The following is a 27,547-nucleotide window of genomic DNA, read 5'->3' as shown; positions in this document are numbered from 1 at the left end:
GTTTTGAACTCATTCCACACTAGTGACTCGATGAATATTGTGAAACTTAGCATACAAATTGAATTACTTGGTTAACACTACATGGCTCCATAAACACTAGATCACCTCAAGCTTGGTATAAACTGAGTCTCTTGGTTAACACTGAGTAGCTTAGTCAACACTAGACTGACATCACATTAACTATGAACTTGATAAAAATTGCACAACTTGGTTTACACTGGTAAACTTAACATACACTGTAATGCTCGGTTTACACTACTGAACTTCAACTGTATAGTAACTGCTATGTTCAAATTGAAATCTATCCATAGGACTCAGTAGAAATTGTAGGACTTGATAGCAATTGAAATGCTTGGTTAACATTGTTAACTTTATAATATGCTCAGTATGAATTCAAAATCTAAATAAGTGTATGTCACTAATAACAAACATGATTGTAATTACAACAATTTGTATGTAAGGTGGTTATTGTAATAAATCAAGGCCTAAGTATGTGTGTGGAGGGTTTTTAATTTTTTGCATATGCATTAAGTGTAAGAATTTAAATGAATGATGTCCCTATAAATCATTATATTTAAATGTATGATTAAAATGCAAAGGTACTAAAGTTTTTTTTTATTTACTTATTCAAAATTCATGGGTAGGACAATTTTCAAAAAAAAGGCAAGTTACATACACCTACTAACAATTTTTTTGGGAGATGTCAGATTTTTTTATTTTACCATGATTTGCGAAGGTGACATATTTCAATTTTTAGCTGATTTGATGGAAATCATGAATTGGTTTCCAATTTATAGGATAATATAGGTTGTGTCTTTTCGACTTATTTATACCCCATTCTTGAGCATTATTCTAGTTAGCTCTTTCATATTATCTCATTGTAGGAGGCTTTGTTCTTTGTCTTTGCAAAAATAGTCTTGTTTGTAGCTCAAGTCCTATTTTGTGATGTAGTTTTTGAGCATTTGTTCCTTCTAAATATGACATAACAGTGATCCTCTTTGGCCCTATTTCAAAATTTTCACTGTCTCTTAAGCCTTTCTAGCTTTAAATTAGTTTTTTTTCATGAAGCATTGGCTTAAGTTAAGTGTTTGGGAGGCATTTGAGAGAAAGTTTTTGAGTTAACTAAGTGTAATTTTTGTGTAATCTGATTTGAAAGTTGTGAAAAAGTTTCCTTCTTTTAAACCCCAGACCTTTTTACATTTCATGCACTTAATGTTAGTAGGATCTTTCTGTGATCAACTTGTTATATTCATTTCTAGTTGTGGGTTTTCCATTCAAAGTTGCACCACCCTCACAGTTTTGGTGAGTCGCCTTCATTTCCAATTTATTTTTCTCCTTCTATCCCTTTTGCTACCAAGTTCAAGTCCAGTTTCAATAGGTGATTCAAGGGCAGCCAACCCTTTGTACCGAAGGTTGATCCTTAGCATGGCATACCCACTGGCTAGGGATCATCCCATGTTTCTCTAGATTTATGAAAGTTAATCTTCAGTACAAGGGTGCAATCTTAGTGACAACGAGGCCTAGATGTTATGTAGAAACAATAGTTTTGGTTCATGGTTTTGGAGGTAGTTCATACTCTTTCAGAAACATCTTGTCAATTATAGCTCCCAAGGCAATTTATATAATTGCACCTGACAGGGCTTAGAAATAGGAAGACAAAAAAATAATGACCAATTTCTCCACCAAAAAAAAAAAAAAGATATATACATTATGAATCCATTTTTAGTAATTCTTTTAACTAAAGTTGACAAAAATATATATAGCTTCCCTACTAACCATTGCACATAAGTATAATTAATATAATGATTGTGTTCATAGGAAATAGAAAGAAGATACAATTCACAAGCATCTTTGAATATAGTTTTCTCATTCTAAATAGCATGATACTTGTCCATATATTGTGTCTACAAATGATTTTTGCATGTAGGGGATTTCACATTTGTCAACAACTCCATCCTCAAGTGGAATGAATCATCACAAATGTAGCAGATTTTAAAGGAAAAAGAAAAAGGGATGGTTGGACAAAAGAGTGGTGGTACAAATTGTCAAGAATCAACAACTTGACAAACCCAAGACCTCATAATGTGGTTTTCCCTTACAATAGCTATGCACAATGCCTTGGAATTTGTGCCTATTATTTTTTCAAATTAACTATCCTAGATCACGACACCTTCTCCTACATCCTCATACTAAAATTTAAAGTCTAACCATTTGTAACCACAAAGATATCTAATCATAAGTATAGAAAAAAGTCATTTGATTAATATAATAAATATAGTGCTTAAAATTCGTGCAACTTAACCAATTAAACTTTGAAGGAGAAAGATATTTTTTTAAACTGAATCATTATTTATTGCTAAGTTAATCATTATTTAAGGCATTACCTTAGGCAATAGTTATTTGCACCATCCTCTAGACAGAATGCACCAAAAGTCAAACATTTCTTTTTTCAGATCTTCAAAAATACAATGATTTTGTTAAATTGTGTTGTTATTTTTTATTACAAAACATGTAGATCAAGAAAAACAAATGCAATTTTAGAAAAATCTATTGTATTTTTATTTTTTGAATTTTGATCAAAAGTGCATTTTATTTAGAAGATAGCCACCCCCATAATTCTTGCCATGTAGTAATAAGATGATTTGGTGCGACCTCTTTGAAATAATTATGTGAAAACCCTAATAATAAAAAATTTATGTAACACACAATAGAAAGCTTAGGAGCATCGACACAACTAACCTCCCAATTGTCATTGAATTAAAGAGTTTATGTAAATGGCTATATATAGCCATTTATAAATTCTCAATTATTACAAATGAAAGGAATGAATTGAACCACTCTTTATTGGGTTATTTGATGGATTCTCATCCTCTTCTAAACTTTGTCATCCACAAAAATATCTTTCCATCTAAAAAAAAAATCATCCTTTCACCAATCGTTACACATCTGATCTATAGTTGCATTAAGCTTCTACATTGAATTTCAACTTATAACTCTTTTTGCTGTTAGTATTGTAAAAATTGTACAAACATCCAATAAAGTCACTAATAGTAGTCCTAACATGGTCATGACATGTTGCAAGCATTCCTATTCTATTGGCATGACATGATAATGCCAAGCTCATTGTTATGCAGAGAAAATCTTTATAAATGTCTTTCTTCTTATGATTACTACTTCATTTCCTATGCAAAATCGACAAAAATTATGGTGTGAAATCAAATTGCATGGATGAAAATCATATACAAATGGTTTTTCTAACTAGTTTCATAAGTAATATAAATATTAAAGTTTCACCAAAAGAAAAAGGAATGGAAGTGAATGATCAATATGTTATTCAACATAGCAAGAGCCATATGTTCTGGAGGAGCCATAGTTATTCAACATAATGAAGACCATTTTATATTTAAAAGTTAACACTTAGATAGTTACCAACATACCTTGGAAATTTTTCAATAGTAACTATATGCTAACATTCTATCAATTGTTCAAGAGATACCCTTGGTGAAAATAAGAAACATGCTACTAGTTTACATCTAAGTTGAAGCTTGAGAGCCCACTAAATTTATTCCTTTGAATTAGAAAAGATTTCAAAATTCAGTTATGTTTACAATCCACTTAATTCTGAAATATTTGTTGCAGGAAGTTTGGTCTTGTTAGATAATGACAACAATTGAAGAAAAGGGAAAAAAACAAGATTGTGAACACAATTTTTCTCTATTTTAGAAAAAAGAATAGTTTTTATCTTCAAATGGAAACTATAACTTTTTTGAGGAATAAATCAAGTTTTATTCTATGTTGGGAAGTTTTTCTCTTATCTTCAAGAGGTTATGTATTTCTTCTCTGTGAAGGCATATCACAATATTTTCAAGAGTTTTATTGCAGCAACAACACTGAAGTTGGAATTTAATAGAGTTTCTTTTGAGCAATAAGATTATTAATACTTGCCCCATGGATGTTTCCTTGACATATTGTCAAGGTTTTATCATGTATATATGTGTATTATCACTTGTGATGTTATTGCTCATTATCTATCTTTATATTTCTTTGCATCTAATTTGTGTTGTGAGTTGATTATTTCTAGTTAATGCTTCCACCTTCATAACAAGTGGTATCAAAGCAATTTATTTTTGTAGTAGTTTTGTTAGAATTTAGTGTTAAATATTTTGTAGCATCAAATGGAAAAGGTTTTGAATGTAAGATTTGAGTTGGAGAAATTTAGTGATAAAAATAAAATTTAGCTATGGAAACTCAAGACATGTGACTTGTTAGTGCAACAGGGATTGCATAAGGCATTAGCTAGAAAGTCAAAGAAACTGATAGCTATGATAGATGGTGATTGGGAAGATTTGTATATGAGAGCCCTAAGTACAATCTAGTTGTGTTTGGAAGATAAGGTTCTTTTTAATATTGTTGAAGAAGACACAACTACAGATTTATGAGGTAGAATGGAGAGTCTTTATATGACAAAATCCTTGACAGATGGAATCAACTTGAAGAGGCAACTGCATATCTTATGAATGAAGGAAGGTGTAAAAATTGTTGATCATTTAAATTTTTTCAATGCTCTAATTTGTCAATTGGATAGTATGGATGTAGAAATTGATGATGAAGACAAAGCAATTACACTATTATGTTATTTTCTTGAATCATAGAATCACTTAGTTACTTCTATTAGATTTAGTACAATCGACTCCCTTGAATTTGATTGTGGAAGCTTTGTTGTCTAAAGAGGTATGAATAAAATCTTATAGAAACCTCCACACTAGAAGCAATGGTGGCTAGAGGTCATTCCATAGAAAAGTGGGAAGGTTCAAGAGATAAATCCAAATCCAAGTGAAGAGGCAAAAAGAGTAAGGGAACATGTTGGCATTGCAATAAGGCAGGGCATCTCAAGAAAGATTGTTGAGAAATAAAAGAAGAGAATGATGAATCCAAAAAGGAAGCAAGTCTAGCTAAAGAAAAATCATATACGGTTCGTGAAGTTTTATTTTTTTGTAATATCTTACAAAATCAAGATGAATGGATTTTAGATTCGGGTGCTTCTAATCAAATGTGTCCACATAGGAGTTGGTTTCCTTCTTACCAACCTATTGATGGAGGTGTTGAATTTATGGGAAATAATGCTTCTTGTAAGACTATTGGGATTGAGAGTATTAGAATCAAGATGTTTGATAGTATTGTAAATACATTAACAAGGGAAAGACATGTACCAAAACTGAAAAATAATTTAATTTCCTTGGGTGTTTTGGATTCTAGTGGTTATAAATTATTTTGTCAAGGTGGATTTCTTAAATTTTTTAAGGGGATTTTGGTAGTGATGAAGGCTACAAAAGTTAGAAACTTTTACAAGTTGGAAGGAAGTACAAATGTAAGTCATGTGACTATGGTATCTAAGGAAAGTGATGAACCTACTCATTTATGACATCAATGATTGGTTCATATGAGTGAGAAAGGGCTAAAGGTACTCATAAATTGTAAGTACTTAAGATCTTTCAATTTGAATTTTTGCAAGCATTGTGTCTTTGGAAAGAAATGTAGATAGAAGTTTAAATTTGGTAGTCATACAAGCAAAGGTATTCTAGAATATATCCATTCAGATGTTTGAATTCCATCCCCTATAGTTTCTTTTGGAGGAGTGCCATATTTCATGACATTTATAAATGACTACTCAAGAAAAGTATGGGTCTTTTTTATTAAAAGTAAATCTAATGTGTTTGGTGTATTCAAACAATTTAGTGTTTTTGTTGAAAAGAGTATAGGTAGATCAAATATTTGAGAATAGATAATTGAAGTGATTTTACATCTTTAGAGTTTAAGAATTATTGCAAGGAAGATGGGATCATAAGGCATAAATCCACAGTTTACACTCCTTAACAAAATGGTGTTGTTGGACATATGAATAGGACTCTTGTAGAGAGAGAAAGAAGCATGCTTAGTAATGCCAAATTGCAGCAACAGTTGTGGGTAGAAGCAGTTAATACAACATGCTATTTGGTAAATTAGTCACCATCAATTGCAATAGATTGCAAGATTCCTAAAGAGGTATGGACAGGTCATTCATGTGATTTTTCAAATATGAAAATATTTGGTTTTGATGCTTAATGCTCTTGTTTATAATAAAAATCAGATTTTGTAGAAAGTATTTTGGAATAGGAACAAGTACCACAATATCAACAAGTTTAGTTGGAAACTCATCCTTCCCCAGAAGAAAAAGAGCATGAAGATCTCTTTGAAGAAGAAGGTGTGGATTTAGAAATATACAAGAAACTATGAAAATACCACAACCATCTCTTAGGAGATCTACACAAGTCAAGAATCCTCTTAAAAGGTATAATGATTTTGTTTTATCAATTGCTTTGATTTATAATGATGGGGAACCAAGTTGTTATCAGGAAGTAATGGGTAATGCTAAATGGAAAATAATAATGAACAAATAAATGGATGCTTTAGAAAAGAATATGATATGGGACTTGGTAGGACTTCCAAAGGGTAGACAGGTTGTTGGCAACAAGTCGGTATATAAACTAAAGAAGGGGGTTGATGATTAAATTGAAAGGTACATGGAAAGGCTAGTAGCAAAAGGATATTCTCAAAAAGAAGATATTGATTTTCATGAGGTTTTTTCACCAATTGTTAAGCTTGTTTCGATTCGGATTGTATTAGCATTAGTTGCATTACTAAATCTTGAGTTAGAGAAACTAGAGGTTAAAATGACATTTCTACATGGAGATTTGGATGATGGTGTGTGTGTGTGTGTGTGTGTGTGTGTGTGTGTGTGGAACAACTAGAAGGGTTTGTTGAAGATTGAAACAAGAAATTTTTTTTGCAAACTCAAGAAATCATTGTATGGCCTAAAACAGTCACCCAGGCAATGGTACAAGAAGTTTGATTTCTTCATAATGAGCCAAAAATTTGTAAGAAGTGAGTATGACCATTGTGTTTGCTTGAAAAGTTTAGAGAATGTCTTGTTCATTATATTGGTATTATATATTGATGATATCCTTGTAGCAAGTAAGAGCATGGCTGAAATTAATAAGTTGAAGGCTCAATTGGCTAGGACATTTGATATGAAGGATCTAGGAGTAGAAAAAAAAATTTGGGTATAGAGATACACAGAGATAGGGAACATGGTAAGCTTTGGTTATCACAGTAGAAATATGTGGAGAAGATTCTCATCAAATTTGATGTGAAAACTGTGAAACCTATTAATATCCTTTTAGCTTCCCATTTTAAGCTTTCTTCAAGTTTATGTCCTAATACTAAGGAAAACAAGGATTATATGTCTTATGTACCTTATGCAAATGTAGTAGGAAATTTAATGTATGCAATGGTATGTACAAGACTAGATATTTCATATATAGTGGGTTTTGTCACTAGATACATGGAAAATTTGGGTAAAGAGCATTGGACAATAGTGAAATGGATGCTTGGGTATCTTAGAGGAACAAGTAATTATTTTATCACCTATAATGGTTGTAGTGATTCAATGTGTGGTTATGTTGATTTTGATTTTGTAGGTGATTTGGAAAAAAGGAGATCTACATTAGGTTATGTCTTTACTCTTGTGGATGGAGAAATTAGTTGGATGTCAAAACTCCAAGCAACAATTGCTCAATCTACAACTGAGGAAAAATATATGGTTGTCTCTCATGCTTGTAAAGAGGCAATTTGGTTGAAGGGTTTTTTGGGTGAGTTTAGAAAAGTGTAGGATAATGTGATCATTCTGTGATAGTCAAAGTGTTATCCATTTGCTAAAAATCTAGCTTATTAAAATAAAACAAAGCATATTGAGATTAAGTACCATTTTGTCAAATAGGTTATTGAAGAAGGTGGAGTATCTCTTGGAAAAGTCCATACACCTAAAAATTGTGCAAATATGTTTACTAAACCAATGCTAGTAGAGAAGTTGAAGTGGAGTGTGGCTTCTCTTGGTTTGCAAAAGGGGTGATACATGGGTTTGGGAAAGTATTAGGTAAATTTTTTTCAAGGTGGAGATTCTTAGATAATAACAACAATCGAAGAAAAGTGAAAAAAACAAGATTGTGAAAACAATCTATCTCTATTTTAGAAAAAAGATTAGTTTTTATCTTCAAAAGGAAACTTTAAGTTTTTGGAGGAATAAATCAAGTTTTATTCAATGTTGAGAAGTTTTTCTCTTATCTTCAAGAGGTTATATCTTTCTTCTCTATAAGGCATATCACAATGTTTTCAAGAGTTATATTGTAGCAACAACATTGAAGTTGGAATTTCATAGAGTTTCTTTTGAGCAATAAGATTACCAATACTTGCCCCATGGATGTTTCCTTAACATATTGTCAAGGTTTTACTAGGTATATCTATGTATTGTCACTTGTGTTGTTATTTTTCATTATCCTTTTAATATTTATTTGCATCTAATTTGTGTTGTAAGTTGGAAATACCAATGGAAAAGTAAGTTCTAAGAGGGGGGGGTGAATCAACACTTTAAAACTTTAACCTTAAAACAATTCACCATAAATCCATCTCATAACTTTGCATGTAAACAAAAATAACTAACCATACATCACATCCATAGCATAAAGTAAATCAACACATAACACATAAGATTTGGTTACCCAGAAACCTTACAAGAGAAGGTAAAACTGGGGTGGGGATGACACCCACAAATCTATAAAGTGTGGCCTATTATGGCTATAAAGTGTTGATCATAAACTATGATCTACCTTATGAGGGGTCTACCCTTTTAGAGGCTTACAAATACTGTTAGGTCTCACCTTATTAGAGGATTTCAAACTCACAATAAAGTAAGCACTTGGTTAAGAGATTTACAACAACCTATTAGGACTACTACATTAAGATATTTACTCTGTATCACCTATTATAATGATCCAACACCATGATCCTTCGATCAGCACCTTGTTCCTCGATGTTAGATCTCCTCTTTACTTTTTAAACCTTGATCCTCCTTATCAGATAAGTCTCCTCTATCCTTTCACTGCTTCACCATGTTCTCCTTAAACTAATTATGCAATGTATAACTCTATCATAGCCACCTAAGCTACCATGAGTTCCTTCTGAACTCTTAGCATTCATCTCCTTGTGCATCCATAAAATCTTTATGGTTTACCTTTCTTAAATAAACATTGGTGGAGATGGATTAGGTTAGAATCAATGGTTGTGGTTGATCCTTATTGTTGCCTAATGCTTCCCTTAATCTAATTGGTTTCATGCATTGCATAGGGATGCATAATATGACTTCATACTTATCTCTTATAATCATAAATTCATGATTATGTTAGCCAAAAATGGTTTACATAAAATTTTGTGCCATAACAAACATCTATGGCAAAAATTATTCACTCGACATCAATAGGCTCTTATGCTCAACCTTCATTTTGTTTTGAATATTGTTACTTGGCTCCTATATAACTCAACACTTATTGTTTCTCAGCACCTAAATCACTTGAAGAGTATAGAATACTTGACACTTAAGTGACTGAACATATACTATTTTCTTGACACATAATAGTGCTTGGTATTGACTAGTCATATTACTCAACTTGTATTGTCTTAAGACTTATGCTCTATGTGCTTTGATCACTTGCCTTGCATTGATTGCTCAGCTTGCTCTACTCACTCGGCATGCACTATGTATTATGCCTATACTGATCTTTGCTAAATAATGACTAAGTGTTTTGTCACTATAATGTCCAAACCAAAATTAGATCAGAAATCTCCCCCTCTAACATGAGTGGAAAAACACTTTATCATGGCATAAACATCCTTATTTTGCACATAAGTTAGACAATGTATGTTCGTTACTTGGACTCTATACAAAAACTTTTAAAATTTCAAAATGTGCATTTGTATCAAAAATGTTATCTATCAGCCATAACTTATTACTCCCCTTGAGTAAATACTTTGTTTCTATTTCTACTTCTATTACTCCTACTGAGTAGATATCTACCTTGACAAAAAAACTCTCCAAATTTTCATAATCCCCATTTTTTGACACTTATGTCAGTTGGGTTGTACATTTATAGTGTGTTTGTCCAAAAATGGCTTGTGTAGCTCCAAAATAATCTTCAAAGCTGCATCCCAATTATCACATTCTACATCTAATGAATGAATATGTATTTCAAGATTAATAGCCAGGTTAACTAAGCCTTCATGTGTACAAATATGAGAATCTTTCTTCATCAATATTTTTGCATAGGCTAGTTCCTTGTGCAATACTTCCATGTGAGGTGTCAACATGGATTGGATACTGATCAAAGTAGATATGATATTAGCATCCCATGCTTGTAACTCAACAAGCCTACTTTGAGTCAATTATAACCACTGAAAATGTAATTGACTATTACCTAGAGATTGTATGAGTGTGATACCTATGAGTTGCAAATCTCCTTATAGCTTGTCAATAACCTATTGTGTTTCCTTGGTGAATATATCAACATTGCACAACTTAGTGCATAGAGAGAAAATATTATCTCACACCTTCTTTACATTTTCCATCTTTGTTTCCAGATAAACCTATCTAAGTGCAATGGCACTAGATATCTTTTCTAGAACTTTTGTATGAAACTTTCTTTTAGACCATTCTAATAATAAGACATTTGTGTCTAGGTCTTTATCCTTAATCTTGTCCACAATGTTGACAATTTTATCTATGACAAGATTATCTTCATTTGATTATGGGAGACTAATAGCATCAATTAATATATCTTTGATTTTAGATAACACTTGCTTCTGCTTCTGCTCCTTCCTTAGGATTTTTTTTCTTTTCTTGTGTTGTAGAGCATCCTAAAGAATACTCATTTCTTCAATAGTGATTGGTGTTAGGTCAAACTTTGGTAATTCAATCACCTCATCTAAGTTGGCATCCTCAAATGATGTAGCATCAACATTCTTGGGTGTGCTGGAACTCAACCGTGATAGTTGCAATGGTGAGTCATTTCTACTCAACCTCTAAAGAGTTTGACTATTGAGAGGAGATGTGGAGACGAGAAAAGTAATCAGTGTCTATATGGCAATTGTCTCCTTAGGTGCAATAGTCAACTTGGGCTCTTCAGTCATTTCTCCCTCTTTATACACTTCACCCTATGATGGTGGAATGGATAAAGGACTTGCTTCCTTACCCTAATTCACTTTAGTTCCATCATTGTCAATTATCACTATAGTTGGTAGACTTGAACTATGTATGCTCGGCAATGATGTAGCTTCTAGTTGTGCATCTACCTCTTTTATCTGAATGACAATTGTAGGCATTGTAGATGATGTCTATGTAGTGTCAACTTATTGTTCAAATTTTACACTTTGATCTTGTTATAGATCATGTGATTCTTTCATCTTTTCCTTGGTAGTTAATGGGGACACATTTAGTGTAGCTTCTTGGTTCTCCCCTATAGATGCAATTTCTACCGTTTTTATTTCATCTACTCTTACCAAAATAGGATTAATGCATGGAATAGTTGCATTGGTAGAGTCTTGCTAAAGCTTCTTCAAATCATCCTCAGTCAAAGGATAAATATTTTGAGGTGTATTGTCAAAAACATCCTTGATAATGATTGATTCCTATTGACTCCTTTGTTTTACATGTGGGGGATTGGCACTCAACACTTGAACATCTTGTGTGTCCTATTGTGCTTCATCAACTATTTATTTACTCATCCATAGTACCCTCCTTTATTTGATCTTGAGCAATTTTTGCCACTTCTTGCTCTCCTCTCTCTTTAATAGACTTTTTGGATAACCATAGACAGATTTCCAAATCAATGTGCTCTTGGTTACCACATTTTCTACTTGATTTTTCCAAATATGGAATGCTCTATATTTAGGAAAAAAAATTCCTTTGTGTTCCTCCATTGCCTCTACAATGATATGCTTATCCAAAGTAGGAATAACTTGGGCTAATGTAGCCTCACTTATTTTTCTTTTAGTTGTTAAACTAAATTGCCACTTTTTCTCAACTCTAGCACGCAAGCTCTTTAGTAAAGAGTTGGAAAACTCCAGAAGAATGGTCTTAAAGGTTACCATCATACCAAATATGGCCTCTTCAATATTATTTTTAACTACACTTCCTGACTTATCAAAGTCAATATAAGTGAAACCTAACAAATCTGTAGTGGTCTTAATATTTTCACACAAATTGCCAAGGTTAAATGAAGGATTGTGGCTTACCACTTTGAATTGAATCAATTCATTAGACTCTATCTTCTCCTCATCTGAATCCTCTTGCCTCCTTGGCTTCTTAGCAGGTTAGCTCGACTCTACTAGAGAACTTACTCTCTTCTCTTTGGCCTATGCAATGGCTTCCCTTATGCTTGACCTTGTTAAAGTTACAACTAGCTTCTATTATGACTACTTTATAGTCTTCTTTTTCCACCACATATTTCTTTTCTTTCCTCTTCTTCCCAATTTTGTTGGGTGCTTCCTCTACTTCTTCTTCCTTGGCACCTTCTTCCTCAACATATTTGTCTTCACCCAAACCTTAGGTAAGTTCTAGAAGTCCTTGACTTTGTTCCTCTTCATCTTCTTCTTCATTATCTCCTTCTTTTGCTCCTTCACCAAATTTCTTAGTCATTTTATTTACCATCTTATTATTCTTTCTTATAACTGAGGCAATCTTCAATTCAATAGTAATTCTAGACTTGGCCTCATCATAGTTTCCAAAGGATGTGGCATCCTTATTAGTTTCCTTTGCTAGTAAAGTTGTAATTGTTGTTGAGGCTTCATCCACATGTATTTCATAAATAAATGTCCTTAACCATCTAACCCTAGGAATTTTTTCTTGCACATATGTGTAATTAGTATCCACTAGAAAATAAATATCATTGTAGTGTTGTTCTACTAGGGATACAAGTATTCTTAACCTTTACTTCATGGATTTCCTAAAATCCTCAAAATAACTAGTCATGACTGACTCAAAGTTTTCACCAAGTTGTTAAATAAAATCTAGTATATAGTGAGTAATTGGTCTATTTGTCTTCTAAAAAACTTTTCCAAAAGTGAAAAATGTGTTTTTCACATAAAAGAATATGTGAATGATCAATGAACCAAAATTACATGATGCACTTTTGGCCTTCCTGATTGCTTCCAAATTTTCTAAGAGTTGTTGAAGTTGCAACTCGGTTAGGTCATAAGAGTGATCTCTCTTTACAATTTTGTAGCCAACATCAACTATGATACAGAATACACTATTCAGTTGGCTTGACTAAAATAATTTATGTGCAATGACTTTGACTAAAAACATTATCAAGGGATATGAAATTGTGTCAATTGACATCCCTCATTTATTCCACATGGCTCATGTGTTCTTTTTAATGACATCCTTTTCTTTGCTTCTCATACTCTTCATTTTTTCAAGGGTAGGATACCTTGTCACTCAGTGTACAATCCTTTTTGAAATCCTAGTAGGCCCATTCTCTAGCCATAGCTGATTATCATAAATACAACTCAATATGATCTTAATCTGCTCAGTTTTGAAAACCTAAGGAAAATTTAGGTAGGCATGTGTCAACCCTTTCCTCTTGATGATTTTGTACTCCTCTTTCAATACTCTATTATCACATAACTTCTAGTAGGTTTCTATTATTTCCATGTCTCCTACTTTGTAATTATAGCAACATTGCACGTCTTGAATCATCAAAACCTTTGGTGGTATCATGGATAACACACCATATGGATCTCCCTTATATGTAATCTTACGAATTACATGGAATGGGTGTTTTCTAACATCATTTCTAATTAACTGAACATTAAAAACTTCCTTCCCCTTTTTCCTAACTGTTGTGGAAGAACTAGCTGCAATATTAATTCACTAGGGTTTGCAAAAATGAAACAGTGTAACTCAACACAAACTTAAATACTTTTTGGATTCATAGAATAGTGTCGATTAGTAGTAGTTGAATTTGATTCTTAAACACTCGAATATCCTTTCGCTAATTTCCTTCATGCTTTTTGTGCTAAAAATAATCAAGACTAGCTAGGTTACTAAGAAGGGAGGGGTGAATCAGTAACCTAAAAATTTTGACAAATACAATAATTAATAACATAATCCAAATATCATCAATAGATCTAATCTACTACATGCATGAGAAACTGAAAGCACAAAATACTTTGAACACAATATTTGGTGACCCAAAAACCTTCCAAATAGAAAGTAAAACCGGGGTGGGGATGATACCCACAAAACTTCAATACTGTAGTATAAAGTTGGCCTTTTAAGACTTACAATGATTACTTATGATGATCTTCCCTATTAGGAGCAATTAGGACTGCTAGGTCCACCTTGTTAGAGGTTTTATAAACATACAATGAAGTATGCACTCAATAAAGAGATTTAAGAAAAGACTATTAAGTCTACCTTGTTAAAGGATTTAAAGTTGATTCACCTGTTAGGATGAAATATTAGATCTGACTTACAATTGAATTTTTGATTAACATCCTTGAAATGTTGATCACCTCTTTGTGATAGATGTAACTTGACTGCTCCTGATTTGACATTGCTATGCACTTTACTCTATTATTGATTCACATTTGCATGTTGATCATCACTTTCACTTCCACTCTTCTCAAATCATTACTCCTTCATACTTGGGTATGATACAATACATTACATATGTACCAACCCAATTCTCATAATTGCAAGGTCGGCCGAAACACAAGATAACACCAATATTACTGAGTCAACCCAACTGTAGAAACTCAGGTTCTGAAAGTTGACTTGGTGAATTTTTGATACTCAGTGTCCACTGCATTACTTGCTATCATCATGCACTTGATAGAAGTAGAGGCTTGGTCCATACTAATCACTCAACATAGCTTCAAACTCGGTGAACATTGGAGACTTAGTAGATATAGTGTCACTCGGTAAAAATTGAATACCATGTTTACCATGTTTGTACTCAATAAACACTAACTTCTTATCACTCGATTAAAACTAGCTTCACATCACAAGAACTAATGACTTGGTAAACACTATGAAAGCTTGGTAACTACTAATTGCTCAATAAGAATTGAACTACTCAGTCTGAATTGCTAGACTTCGCATTTCCTATATTCACTCGATAACCACTTGAAATGCTTGATATGAACTATGAAACTTGGTAACCACTAAATTTCTCAGCAAACACTGAAGACTGAATGAAGAGTTCAGTAACCATACAAAATCTGAATAAGTGTTGTCACTAATAACAAACATGACTTAATGCCAACAATCTCCCCCTTTGGCATTAGTGACAAAAACACTTATTAGCCAAAACTTATGTACACTAACATGCTGATTTTGATTTTTGATTTATCAAAATTTGTCTTTGTAACTCTATTGTATATACATTTGCACATATCTCCCCCATATAATGTACATATCATATCATAATATCATATTGAGTGTATATAAAAATATCACTTCTCCTTATATACATGTCTCTCTCATGTCTCTCCCCCTTTTTGACAATAATGCTAAAGATTTATACACAATCTACTTATATAGAGACACCAAAATGTGAGAGAAACTCAGAATATACCTTAAGAATAAGAGTTAAGGTCTTGTCCTAGTTTTCTTATAAAAAAATTTAGGTTTGAAGTACAACCTAGACTTCTGTAGAGAGTTCAATCATATGATCCACAATTGACAAATTATTATCATGGATCAATATTTTAGAATAAGCAATATGATTCTACATCGTATCCATGATAGGAACGATCATGTTTTAGATGTCTATAAGTGTAGACTTGATCCTTGCTTCTCTCAATAACTTTGCCTACATATCTAATAGGAATTTGATCCTCATGTCATGTGCAGAGCTTAAACTAGGGTCAAGCTATAACTTTTGAGCACTAGCCTTCAGATCCTCATCTATCTTATTCAATTTTCCTTTTATTTCCTTTGTATGCTTGATAACATCACATAACTTAGCAAAAAGAGATATTACATTTGTGTAGGAATTTTCAAGATTTGCCAAAATTGTAGAAAGTTATACCTACTTAATAGCTATTTGTTGAGCAATGTGCTCAAGCACTTTATTGTCAAACTTCTTCTCTGCTTTTTCTATTAGCTTTTCCTGGCCAATAGAATCCTCATTGAATTTATTATCTGCCTCTTCTAACTATAACAAAATTTGTTGAGTAGAATCTACATCAACACCTATAGCCTCTATCAATATATTCTTGGCGCTCTCTATAATTCTGAACTCTCTATCTCTCTCTTCTCTTAGCTACTTTTTCTTGGCCTTCTATTCAAGAAGTTGATTGACTAGTCTCATTTGCTCTATAGTAGTATTTTCAAAGCCTAACTTGGGAATCTTAATTTACTTGTCCATATCTATATCTTCCTCAATTTCTTTTCCACTAATCAGAAGCTTTAGTGGTGTCTTTGGTTCAACTTCTGAACTTAATGCTTTAGATTTGGAAACAAAAACAATAGTGGAAACAGTAGGGCTTGCAGTAAAAACTTCTATGGTGCCTACTGAAGGAATGCTTACTAGAATACTAAAAGAATCCAAAATTGATGTACTTCCCAAAATTGATGTATTAATAGGTGGAATACTAATAGAATAATTTATAATAGTAGCACTTACTAGAGCAAGCAAAACTGAAGTAAACAAAATTGAAGAGTCTAAAACTATAGAACTAGAAGTTGCACTTACTGCTAATGATTCTAACTCAGGAGCTAAAGAAGAGGGAGGTTGTAGCTTGGTAGATGAAGTGGTAGACACTTCCATTAGAGATACCTGGAGCTAAGAGGGAGCAAAGAGTGATTGGGTAGATGATGTATCTGTTGTGGTCACAATCACACTTGCTGAAGCTATCTCCATGCTTGATGATGTTGTTGTTTTTATTGGAGAGTGAGGAAGGGAGGCTATGACTTCTATAGCTATCCTCACTGGATCACTTTCTTCTTCTTCTTCTTTCCTATCTTCCTCCTTAGCTTCATCCTCTTTCTCTTCTTCACCATCCTTCATCAACTCTTGATAATCTTCAGCATCAATGGTGACACAAGGAGTATTATCTTCTTCACTATCTTCATCCTTGTCACTATCATCATCATCATCATTGATTTCAATTGGATCCTCACTTGGCTCATGAAGATGGAACACATTCTTCCATAAGTTTGTTGCATTCTTCACAACATACTCAACATCTTTCATTAGAACAAGACAAGTATTGAATTTTAGAGTCATTTTGCTTTCATTATCTTTTAATGCTTTCTTCACCTCTACATCTATCAAGTTGGGCACCAACTAATTTAGAGTTTGAGAAAAAATATCTCTAACAATCTAAATGGTGTTATCCCATCTAACCTTGACCTTATCTAACAAAACTACAAGGACTTGTGAAGCAAACTGATCAGGAGAGAATTTCCATCTACCTAACTTATCCATGATCAAATCTTCAACCTCTTTCTATTATGTTGGAGTCCTAGTTTCATATTTGAGTGCCTTGAAGTTATTTATTCTAGCACCTTCTCTCAAATGTTTCAATCTTTCTTGGAATGTGGGAGGAGGCTTATTAAATACAACTTCACTACCACCTTTCTTTTTGGATCTTTTGGTGAATACAATTGTGGAGGGCTTGGGTGGCTTGGTGATAATCACCTTGCCTTTCTTTCTTGCAGGCTCTTCTTCCTTTTCTAATTCTTCTTCTTCATTCTTAGATTCTTCTTCATCTTCACCTTTTCCCTCAGTAATCATAAGAGTGGCATTTTTTGTTTTCAATTTTTATATCCTCCTCTTACCTTTATTTACTGCCTGTGGAATCTTAATTTCAAGTTCTATTCTGGCTTTGGCTTCATCATAGGTTCCAAAGATAGGTACCTTTGGATCTATAGGCTCATTCACCAAGACTTCAATTATTTCTTTTATTTCATCAATATTAACCTCATAAGGAAGAGGTTTCACCCATACTATTCTAGGCCTAATAGCCTAGATGTATAGTTTATCACAATCGACCATAAAACAAACATCATCCTTGTAATTTTCAACCAATTCTAGTGGAATCTGGAACCTGTTATTCATCTTTTCCTTAAATGATTCAAAATAATTATCTATTATGCTATCAAAATTCTCACCCATCTCTGCAATAAACTCATTAATCTAGTACAAAACTGGTGTATCCTTTTTCCATACCACTGTGCCTTTAGAAGGGAAAAACTTTTGAACATAAAAGAACAAACATGTCAATAGAGAACCAAATTTGCATGGATTATTCTTTGAGGTTCTAATGCTTTCCATGTTCTTATTCAACTATTTCAATGTTAAATTTGCTATTTCATATACCAAATTCTTCTTAACAACCTTGTAACCTAGGTCAATAGCTTCACATGGCACACTATTCAGTCGACTAGAGCTATAAATCTTATGAGCAATAATATAAATGCCAAATTTGAGTTCCACATTAGATACATTGCTAATTTTCAATCCTCTACTATCCCACTTGGCTAGGGTTTTCTTCTAAAGCTCATCGCAACCTAGGGTTTTAGTGACTTTCACCTTGTTAAGCATAGGGAGTCCAATAATATGATGAATCATTTTCTTCATAATTAGAACTAGCTACTCTAACCATAATTGACCATTATGGACTCAGCTCAAGATATATCTAATCCATTTAATTTGAAAGCTTCATGCAGATGAGGAATATGTGTTAAGCCTTTCTCCTCTAGGTGTTTATGCTTGGTCTTAAGAGTTCCATCCACACAAAGTTCACCTAGGGCACTATCCATTTCTAGGTTTCCTATCTTTTGTACAACACATTTGAAATGAGTTTAAATATCATTGATAAGGATTACTTTTGGTGGAATTTGCGATTGAGCTCCATTGGGGTCTAGGGTTTCTGCAATCAGTGGCACTAATTTGAAATTCCAAGCTTTCCACTCAACACCTCGCACCAACATTTTTTATCCTTTCTTTGCCTTGCTACTGCTGCTACTGGATGCCATGATCACTAAATAAACTAAGAATTGTTTGAAAAACTTCACTACAAATTATGCTCAAGATCACTAGAATGCTCTGCAAATTGATGTGCTTTGAATATGTTGAAATCACAATGGAAATGAAGTTGAATTCCTACCTTTTGATAGAAATTCCCCATTAATGTTCAGTACGATGAGAACCATAATGACATAGTGCATGACAGGCTATCATTCACTAATTGTACAAATTTCTCAATAGAAGCTTGTAACTCAACAACCAAACAAAACTTTGTTAATCTCGACCTCACTCGGTATGACCTAACCTTGCTCGGTGAATACTGATGCTGAACATTGTGATCCCTCTGTATTTGGAATACTGGTTTGGATCTTTTCTTCCTTCCAATTGAAACTATTTAAGATGTGACCTTGAAAATACGGTTCCAGTTCTACCTTAAGAACTTAATTGGAAATGGTGGAGTCACCCACTTCTTGAGTGACATGATTATTATCACTTGAATTGGCTTGCTTGGTAGATTTAGGAACCCACTTTTGTCTCATCTACTTCTTGATGTTATTAGCTTTTTCTTTCTTTTCATCTTCAATTCTACCTAGACTCATGTAATTCTTAGCCATATGACCAAGTTCAATACATGTGTAACATCTTATTGTAGTATCCTTTCTTCTCAAGTGATTCCTAGCATAATTTATACCAATGTGTCCATATTCTCCACAATAATGACATCTACACCAAGTATTTTAGTTTAGCTAGATTGAATGGTTTAGATCTACATTCAAATGCCTTGTGATCTTATTTTTTTCATTTGTGACATTTGCCTTCAAACTTTGGTTTCTCCTTGCAATCATTAGCTTTATGACCATGCTAACTACAATTGTAGCATTTTCCATTGAATTTTTCCTTTCCATTACTCCAAAAAAATTTTGATGTATGACCTATCTCACCATAGTAATTGCAAGTAGGTCTTTGATTCCTTTGAGCACCTTGTTTGGAGGATTCACCTTCTTCTTTGTAACCAAGTCCTGCTTTGCCCTTTTGCCTATTAAGATACTGCTTATTTTGTTGATTCAATTGATCCATGTCTACTTGGGATTTCATTATTCTTTCATTGAGTTGCTTCTCAGAGTTTAGATCAGCTTTCAACCTTTCATTGATTTTCTTTTCAATGCTTAAATCATTTCTTAACCTTTCATTTTCAGATCTCAGACTCATGATTTCCTCATTTGCATTGGAGAGTTGATTGATAAGACTTTCTTGTTGAAGGGATTGATTCTGAGTTTCATTATTCCTTGCCTCCAAGTCTTCTTTTACCTTATTCCTCTATTCCAAAATTTCACACAATCTTATTGTCTAAATTTCTTGTTCTCTTTTCAATTTTCTTACCTCTTCTTATAGGGATCCATTCTTTTGTAGGAGTTCTTTGATTACATCATTTGCTTCATTTGAATTTCTTGAGGGTAAAAAGTCTTCAATCTTCTCTTCAACCTACTGGTGGTCATTCATCCATTTTGCAAGTTCTTTCCTTCTTTTTAGGGATTGGAAAAGATGCTCTTTTACTTCCTTGAGTTGAGCTATGGCCATCTCCAAATCTAGCTTCTCATTGTCAATAGTTTTGTCAAGTCTAAATATCTCCCTTATCCTTGATCTTTGCTCAAGCTATCAAACTTTATCCTGAAAACCACAATGCTCTGATACCAATTGTTGGAAATAATCAAGACTAGCCAGGTTACTGAGAGGGGAGGGGTGAATCAGTAACCTCAAAAATTTTGACAAATAAAAAAATTAATAACATAATCCAAATATCATCAATAGATCTAATCTACTACATGCATGAGAAACTAAAAGCACAAAACACTTTGAATACAATATTTGGTGACCTAGAAACCTTCCAAATAGAAAGTAAAACTGGGGTGGGGATGATACCCACAAAACTTTAATAGTACAGTATAAAGTTGGCATGTTAAGGCTTACAATGATCACTTCTAATGATCTGCCTTGTTAGGAGAAATTAGGACTGCTAGGTCCACCTTGTTAGAGGTTTTACAAGTATACAACGAAGTATGCACTCAGTAAAGAGATTTAAGAAAAGACTATTAAGTCTACCTTGTTAAAGGATTTGAAGTCGATTCACCTATTAGGATGAAATAGTAGATCTAACCTACAATTAAATTTCTAATTAAGATCCTTGAAATGTTGATCACCTCTTTGTGATAGATGTAACTTGACTGCTCTTGATTTGACCTTGCTATACACTTTACTCTGCTACTGATTCACATTCATATGCTGATCATCACATTCACTTTCACTCTTCTCAAAACATTACTCCTTCATACTTGGGTATGATACAATACATTAAATATGTACCAACCAAATTCTCATAATTACAAGGTCGGCCAAAACACAAGATAACACCAATATTACTGAGTCAACCCAATTGTAGAAACTCGGGTTCTAAAAGTTGACTTGGTGAATTTATGATACTCGGTGTCCACTACATTACTTAGCATCATCGTGCACTTAGTAGAAGTAGAGGCTTAGTCCATACTAATCACTCAACCTAGCTTCAAACTTGATGAACATTAGAGACTCGATAGATATAGTGTTACTCGATAAAAATTGAATTCCATGTTTACCATGCCTATACTTGATAAACACTAACTTCTTATCACTCAATTAACACTAGCTTCACATCACAAGAACTGATGACTCAATAGACACTGTGAAAGCTCAGTAACCACTGACTACTCAGTAAGAATTGAACTGCTAGACTTCACACTGCCTGTATTCACTTGGTAACCACTTGGAATGCTCAATATGAACTGTGAAACTTGGTAACCACTAAATTGCTCGGCAAGCACTAGAGACTAAATGAAGAGCTTGGTAACCATACAAAATCTAAATAAATTTTGTCACTAATAACAAACATGACTTAATGCAAACACTTTGAACTTTGGTAAGTGCAAATGAGTCAAAAATTGACTATATAACCCTTCAAATTCAACATTTATTGTTCAATTCTTATACATTTGTAAGCTTGGTTATCATAGGATTTTCAACATGCTTGGCTTACATAGAGAGCTTTTCTATCACTATCATATCTCTATAACTTGGCTATAACTACAATTCTCCAAAGGCTTGGCAACAACTATAATTCTTTCCATGCTCGGCAACAACATAGAGAACAACTAAATAACAGATTTTCACTTGGTTCTAATCACTTCATTGCATCTTAATTCATGCATATATAATTTTTTTGAAGTTTAGATATTTGGAATTAATGCATAATATTACATTTCAAATATCTGTTCCACACATACCTTTGATTGCCTAGTTCGGGGTCATGTGAAGTGACCTCATCTCGACTTGATGTGTTGCAATATTCTTTCTTTCTCCATGTCTTATTCATCTACAACCTTGTCTTCTCAACATCTACCTTTTCTTTACCTTTTTTATCTTTATTACTCGGTGTAGGTGATTGAGTTGGATAGTTTCTGCTGACATAGTCAGTCTTGAGACAACTAAAGCATACAATCTCATTTAACCATATGTTATAGTTACCTCTAAAGTGTTCCTAATGCAATTTTTAGGGATATGATCATATTCTTGGCAATAGTGACAACTATACCTCATGTTATAATCCCAATCATAAGAATTTCCATTATTTTGTACCTTTGTCTACTTATTTGATGTCCACTTAGATTTGGATCTACATTCATTTGCCATATGTCCATATTACTAACAATTGTAACAATAACCTTTAAATCTCTGAGTGTTAGTAGTCATGGTCCAACATTCATGTGCCTAATGTCCTTACTTCTTGTAGTTATCATAGTGTCCCTTGAATTTCTGCTTAGGGTTTTGATTTCCAATATTGCTCCTACAAAAATTAATTATATGACCCAATTTTCCATAGTGAGGATAAGTGGGCTTGATGTTCTTTCCTTTATTTTTCCTTTGTTCACCACTTCTATATGATTCTCCTTCCTCTTTAGTAGAATATCCCAAACTAGTAGTGTCATTCTTTAATGCTTTCATCAGTCCTTCAAAGTACTTGATGACTTCACTACACTTGTTAAGCTTTTCTTTCTTGGTCTTCAATTCATTCTATAGTAGAGCATTTTGTGTTTTCAAAGTTATAACTCAATGTCTTTCCTATTCAGTTCTTGATTTGTAATCATCAGTTGATTCATCATATCTAATTAAATGGTTGACAATCTCTACACATCTAATGACTTTTCCTCAAGTCTATTAGCTAGTAGTCTTTTATCTTCTTCAATCATGACTCTGTCCTCTTCAACTTTCTTTTTCAGTTTAGTTGTTTTACACAACAATATTAATTGTGCTTCTCATTCCCTTTTCAAATTCCTAACTTCTTCATTTAGGGCATTGTTCTTTTCCATCAAATCTAAAATTGCTACATCAAATTATTCTAAGTTTCTATCTTCAAATAATTTAGTAGTGTCGTCTTCTTAATATTGAGTGTCATTTTGTTTCATAGCTATTTCCTTTCTTCTTTTCAATGAATGTTGAAGGTCATCTCTTGCTTCCTTAAGTTGATATAGGGCAAGTTGTATTTCAATCTTCTAGTTCTCAATAGTCTTTACCAATTTGTAGACTTTCATCTTCAAGATCATACCTCCAAAGCTGTCAAACTTTCCTTCAAGAGAACTAAGCTTTGATACCAATGTTGGAAATACCAATGGGAAGGTAAGTTCTGAGGGGCGGGGTTGGGGGGGGTGAATCAACACTTTAAAACTTTAACCTTAAAATAATTCACCATACATCCATCTCATAACTTTTCATGTAAACTAAAATAACTAACCATACATCACATCCATAGCATAAAGTAAATCTACCCATAACACATAATATTTGGTTACCTAAAATCCCTCCAGAGAGAAGGTAAAACTAGGGTGGAGATGACACCCACAAATCTTCACTATTGTAGTTGTACAATGTGGTCTATTATAGCTACAAAGTGTTGATCATAAAATATGGTCTACCCTATGAGGGGTCTGCCCTATTAAAGGCTTACAAAGACTATTAGGTCTCACATTGTTAGAGGATTTCAAACTCACAATAAAATAAGCAATCAATTAAGAGATTTACAACAACCTATTAGGACTACTCTATTAAGATGTTTACTCTATATCACCTATTAGAATTATACAACACCATGATTATTTGGTTAGAATCTTGCTACTTGATGTCAGATCTCCTCTTTACTATTTAAACCTCGATCCTTTGGATCAGACAAGTCTCCTCTATCCTTTCACTACTTCACTCTATTCTCCTTAAACTGATTCTGCAATGTATAACTATGTAATAGCCACCTAAGCCACCATGAATGTCTTCTAAACTCTTAGCATTCATCTCCTTATGCATCCATAAACTCTTTAGGGTTTACCTTTCTTAAATAAACATTGGTGGAGATGGATTAGGTTAGAATCAACAACTATGTTTGATCCTTATTGCCGCATAATGCTTCCCTTAATCTAATTGGTTTCATGCATTGCATAGGAATGTGTAATATGACTTCATACTTATCTAGTATAATCGTAAATTCATGATTATGTTAGCCAAAAATGGTTTACGTAGAAGTTTGAGCCACAAAAACATCTATGCCAAAAATTGTTCAATTGACATCAATAGGCTTTGATGCTTGGCCTTCACTGTGCTCTAAATGTTGTTACTTAGCTCCTATATAACTTGACACTTACTATTGCTTGGCACCTAAATCACTTGACATGTATAGACTGCTCAACACTTGAGTGACTTGACACATACTATCTACTTGACACATGCTAGTGCTCAGCACTGACTAGTCATATTACTCAGCATGTATTGTCTTGAGACTTATGCTCAACATGCTTTGATCACTTAGCTCGCACTAATTTCTAAGCTTTCTCTACTCACTCAGCATACATTATATATTATGCTTGCACTAATATTTGCTAAATCATGACTAAGTGTTTTGTCAAATTATAATGTCAAAACCAAAATGAGATCAACATATTTATGGTTAATGCTTGTACTTTCGTAACACATCTAATTTTGCCAATCATATGAAATTTTAGGCTTGTGGAGTTTCAGTCTTGAATTGGTATGCCAAATTATGCCATCAATATTCTTCATTATATTTGAAAGATGGATGGAAGAGATTTATTTCCAAGCATTTCATAGAGTAAAAGATATTCTTGTTCAAATATAAGAACTAACTGGTTATGAAAAATTGAGTTCTTCTATCTTTTCTAAATCTATTATCAGTTAGGACACATGATCCAATTCTTGAATACATTCTAATAGTTCTAATTATAGTTATCAATTTAATACTTATATTTGTGGATTTTATATACACACTAGTTTTAATAGTCAAAGTTGACTTACTTTTTTCGAGCTTTAACTTTTTCTTAGGGTATGATAGTTAAGGATAGCACTAATATAGTATCATATTTAATTATGAGATCCTGAAACCTTAATTATAAGTAAGGGACTTGCCCAAAAGAATAATCTTTATAGAAGGATGTTTCACCACAACATATATTTAGCTTTTCTACTTCGTCTATTTTGTAGAATAAGCATATTCAATATCATGGGAAACCTTTGGCCTTGAGCTTTTCAAAATAGTCTTATTTCTTGTACAAAAATGGTATCAATAATTTTGGAGACCTTAGGGACTTCCCAATGCTAAATTGGTTGCCTTGGCATATTATAAAATCTCAATTTAAATTGAGACACAAATTGAGACCATTTTTTATTCTTGTACAATCATTGGTGCCTCTGGAATTATCTATGAAGTTATGTTCTCCTATTCATTACATTTTTTTCAAAGATTGACTATGATTATTAGTTTATCCTTTTTTAATTTTTTCCTTTAAAGAAAATATATCTGAAGCTATAAATTTGAGTTAAGTATTAAAATGAAAATGCAAAAGTAGTGAATTTTTTGGGTCAAAGTTTTTGCTCAAATATGAAAATCAAAAATAAATATTTAGGTCCAATCAATGGCTTAAAAGGTAATACACTGCATACTACTGCCCACAATGGTGGCAGTCTAAAGTGTATTATGACCTAGAACCCTTTAAATCACTCTTTTTGCCAAAGTTGTGAAGATATTGAACATGTCTTCTAGGGTTGTCAATCTATAAAGAAATATTAGAATTATGTGTATTATGACTTAGCCTTCCATTTTTAAATGTGAACTCTATTGGAACTAGGGTTGTCAATTCGTAAAGAAATATTAAAATTATGTGTATTATGACTTAGCCTACCATTTCGAAATGTGAACTCAATTGGAACTAGGGTTGTCTATTTGCAAATAAATATTAGAATTATGTGTATTATGACTTAGCCTGCCATTTTTAAATGTGAACTCAATTGGAAAGTGACTTTACTTGGAGTTAGACTTCACAATAATAATATTGCTCATAGTGTTTAACATGTTATCTTATTGTACCTATGGAGGAACAAATGTAAATCACTCTTTAATAACAATCGCTAATTGATTGTATGATCTCTCTTTTCTCTTATCTCCAAGTCACTGCCACGAAAGATTTGAAGTTAAAATTCCAAATTTTAAACATTATTTATGACAACTAAATGAGCTTCTCATCAACTAAAAGCTTTGTCTTCCTCTACAATTATATAATCCACTGTTCAGCTAAAATATTTTCCTTATTATTTAATGGCACTGGCTAATCTTGAGATAAAATGTACCAAAGACAAAAAAAAGTCAAACATGATTCTTTTTTAGATTCACGAAAACAAAGTGAATTTTTTTCAAAATTTTTGTTGTTTTTTATCACAAAATATACAAATCATGAAAATCAAATGCTAAAAATTTCAAAAAAATTGTATTTTCATATTTTTGAAATTTAGTTAATAGTACAATTTTTAGGGAGGCTAGCCACATCCTTATTTTATTGATATAGATTGTTGTATTGATGTTAGTCATCACTTAAGATCACTTTACACTATTGTGATTACTTCTCTAATTATGTTGATCTTGCTAGTCACTTATATAACTTACATTTTTTCAATTAAAAAAGAAGAAGACAAAAGCTAACCTCCAAAAACAAATCATACTTTTTTCCACTTTGTGAATGCAAAAGAGCTTTCAAAAGATGCACACCCACTACCCTTATTTTAAAGCACAAAATCAACATTCTAGAATGCCTTGTGCCTTGTGGCACTCGGAAGTCACAAATTCCAACATTATAAAAAGTTGATGCGACTTCCATTAAAACAATTAGTATATGTTGGCAATGTACAATAGCATTGGCATATGATTAGAGAAAGGGCAATGGAGAAAAAAAATACTCTTGGCTTCACAATTCTCATGATCATCTCTGTAGTTGTTGCTGCAATTACGCAGCTCACTTGCAAACCTAATTGATGGTTTCACAATTCAAAACTACACATATGTGATTCAGTGGCCATATGACAAAAGTGTAAATCAATGGTACAACTTCATCAATAGTGTCTGCACAATGTGGGTGTTTGATAATGATAAACCCCACACCCCCACCAGCAAAACAAAGCCTCACATGGAAATGGGCTTGGCAATCAAGATAACATAACCTCTTTCAATGATATCAGATCTTTATAACTCATAAGACATAGTTGCTCGTGATGATCTTTAG

At 32.9% G+C, this 27,547-nt stretch overlaps 1 protein-coding gene across 1 annotated transcript in view; it reads left to right on the top strand.

Annotated features, from left to right (window-relative positions):
- LOC149574918 (citrate-binding protein-like) overlaps positions 1-27,547 on the top strand; it is a 137,424-nt gene that overhangs the window by 93,380 nt on the left and 16,497 nt on the right. Inside the window, exon 2 of the mRNA XM_089815979.1 lies at positions 27,260-27,466. Within this exon, the coding sequence (XP_089672105.1) occupies positions 27,260-27,466 (207 nt within the window). The remainder of the gene's footprint in view (positions 1-27,259; positions 27,467-27,547) is intronic.

The sequence above is a fragment of the Cupressus sempervirens genome, chromosome 2, assembly GCF_028749045.1.
Source record: "Cupressus sempervirens isolate cs-2001-9-10 chromosome 2, ASM2874904v1, whole genome shotgun sequence".
NCBI lineage: Eukaryota > Viridiplantae > Streptophyta > Pinopsida > Cupressales > Cupressaceae > Cupressus > Cupressus sempervirens.
The sequence above is the reverse complement of the archived record's forward strand: the minus strand, read 5'-3'. Positions and strand labels throughout refer to the sequence as shown.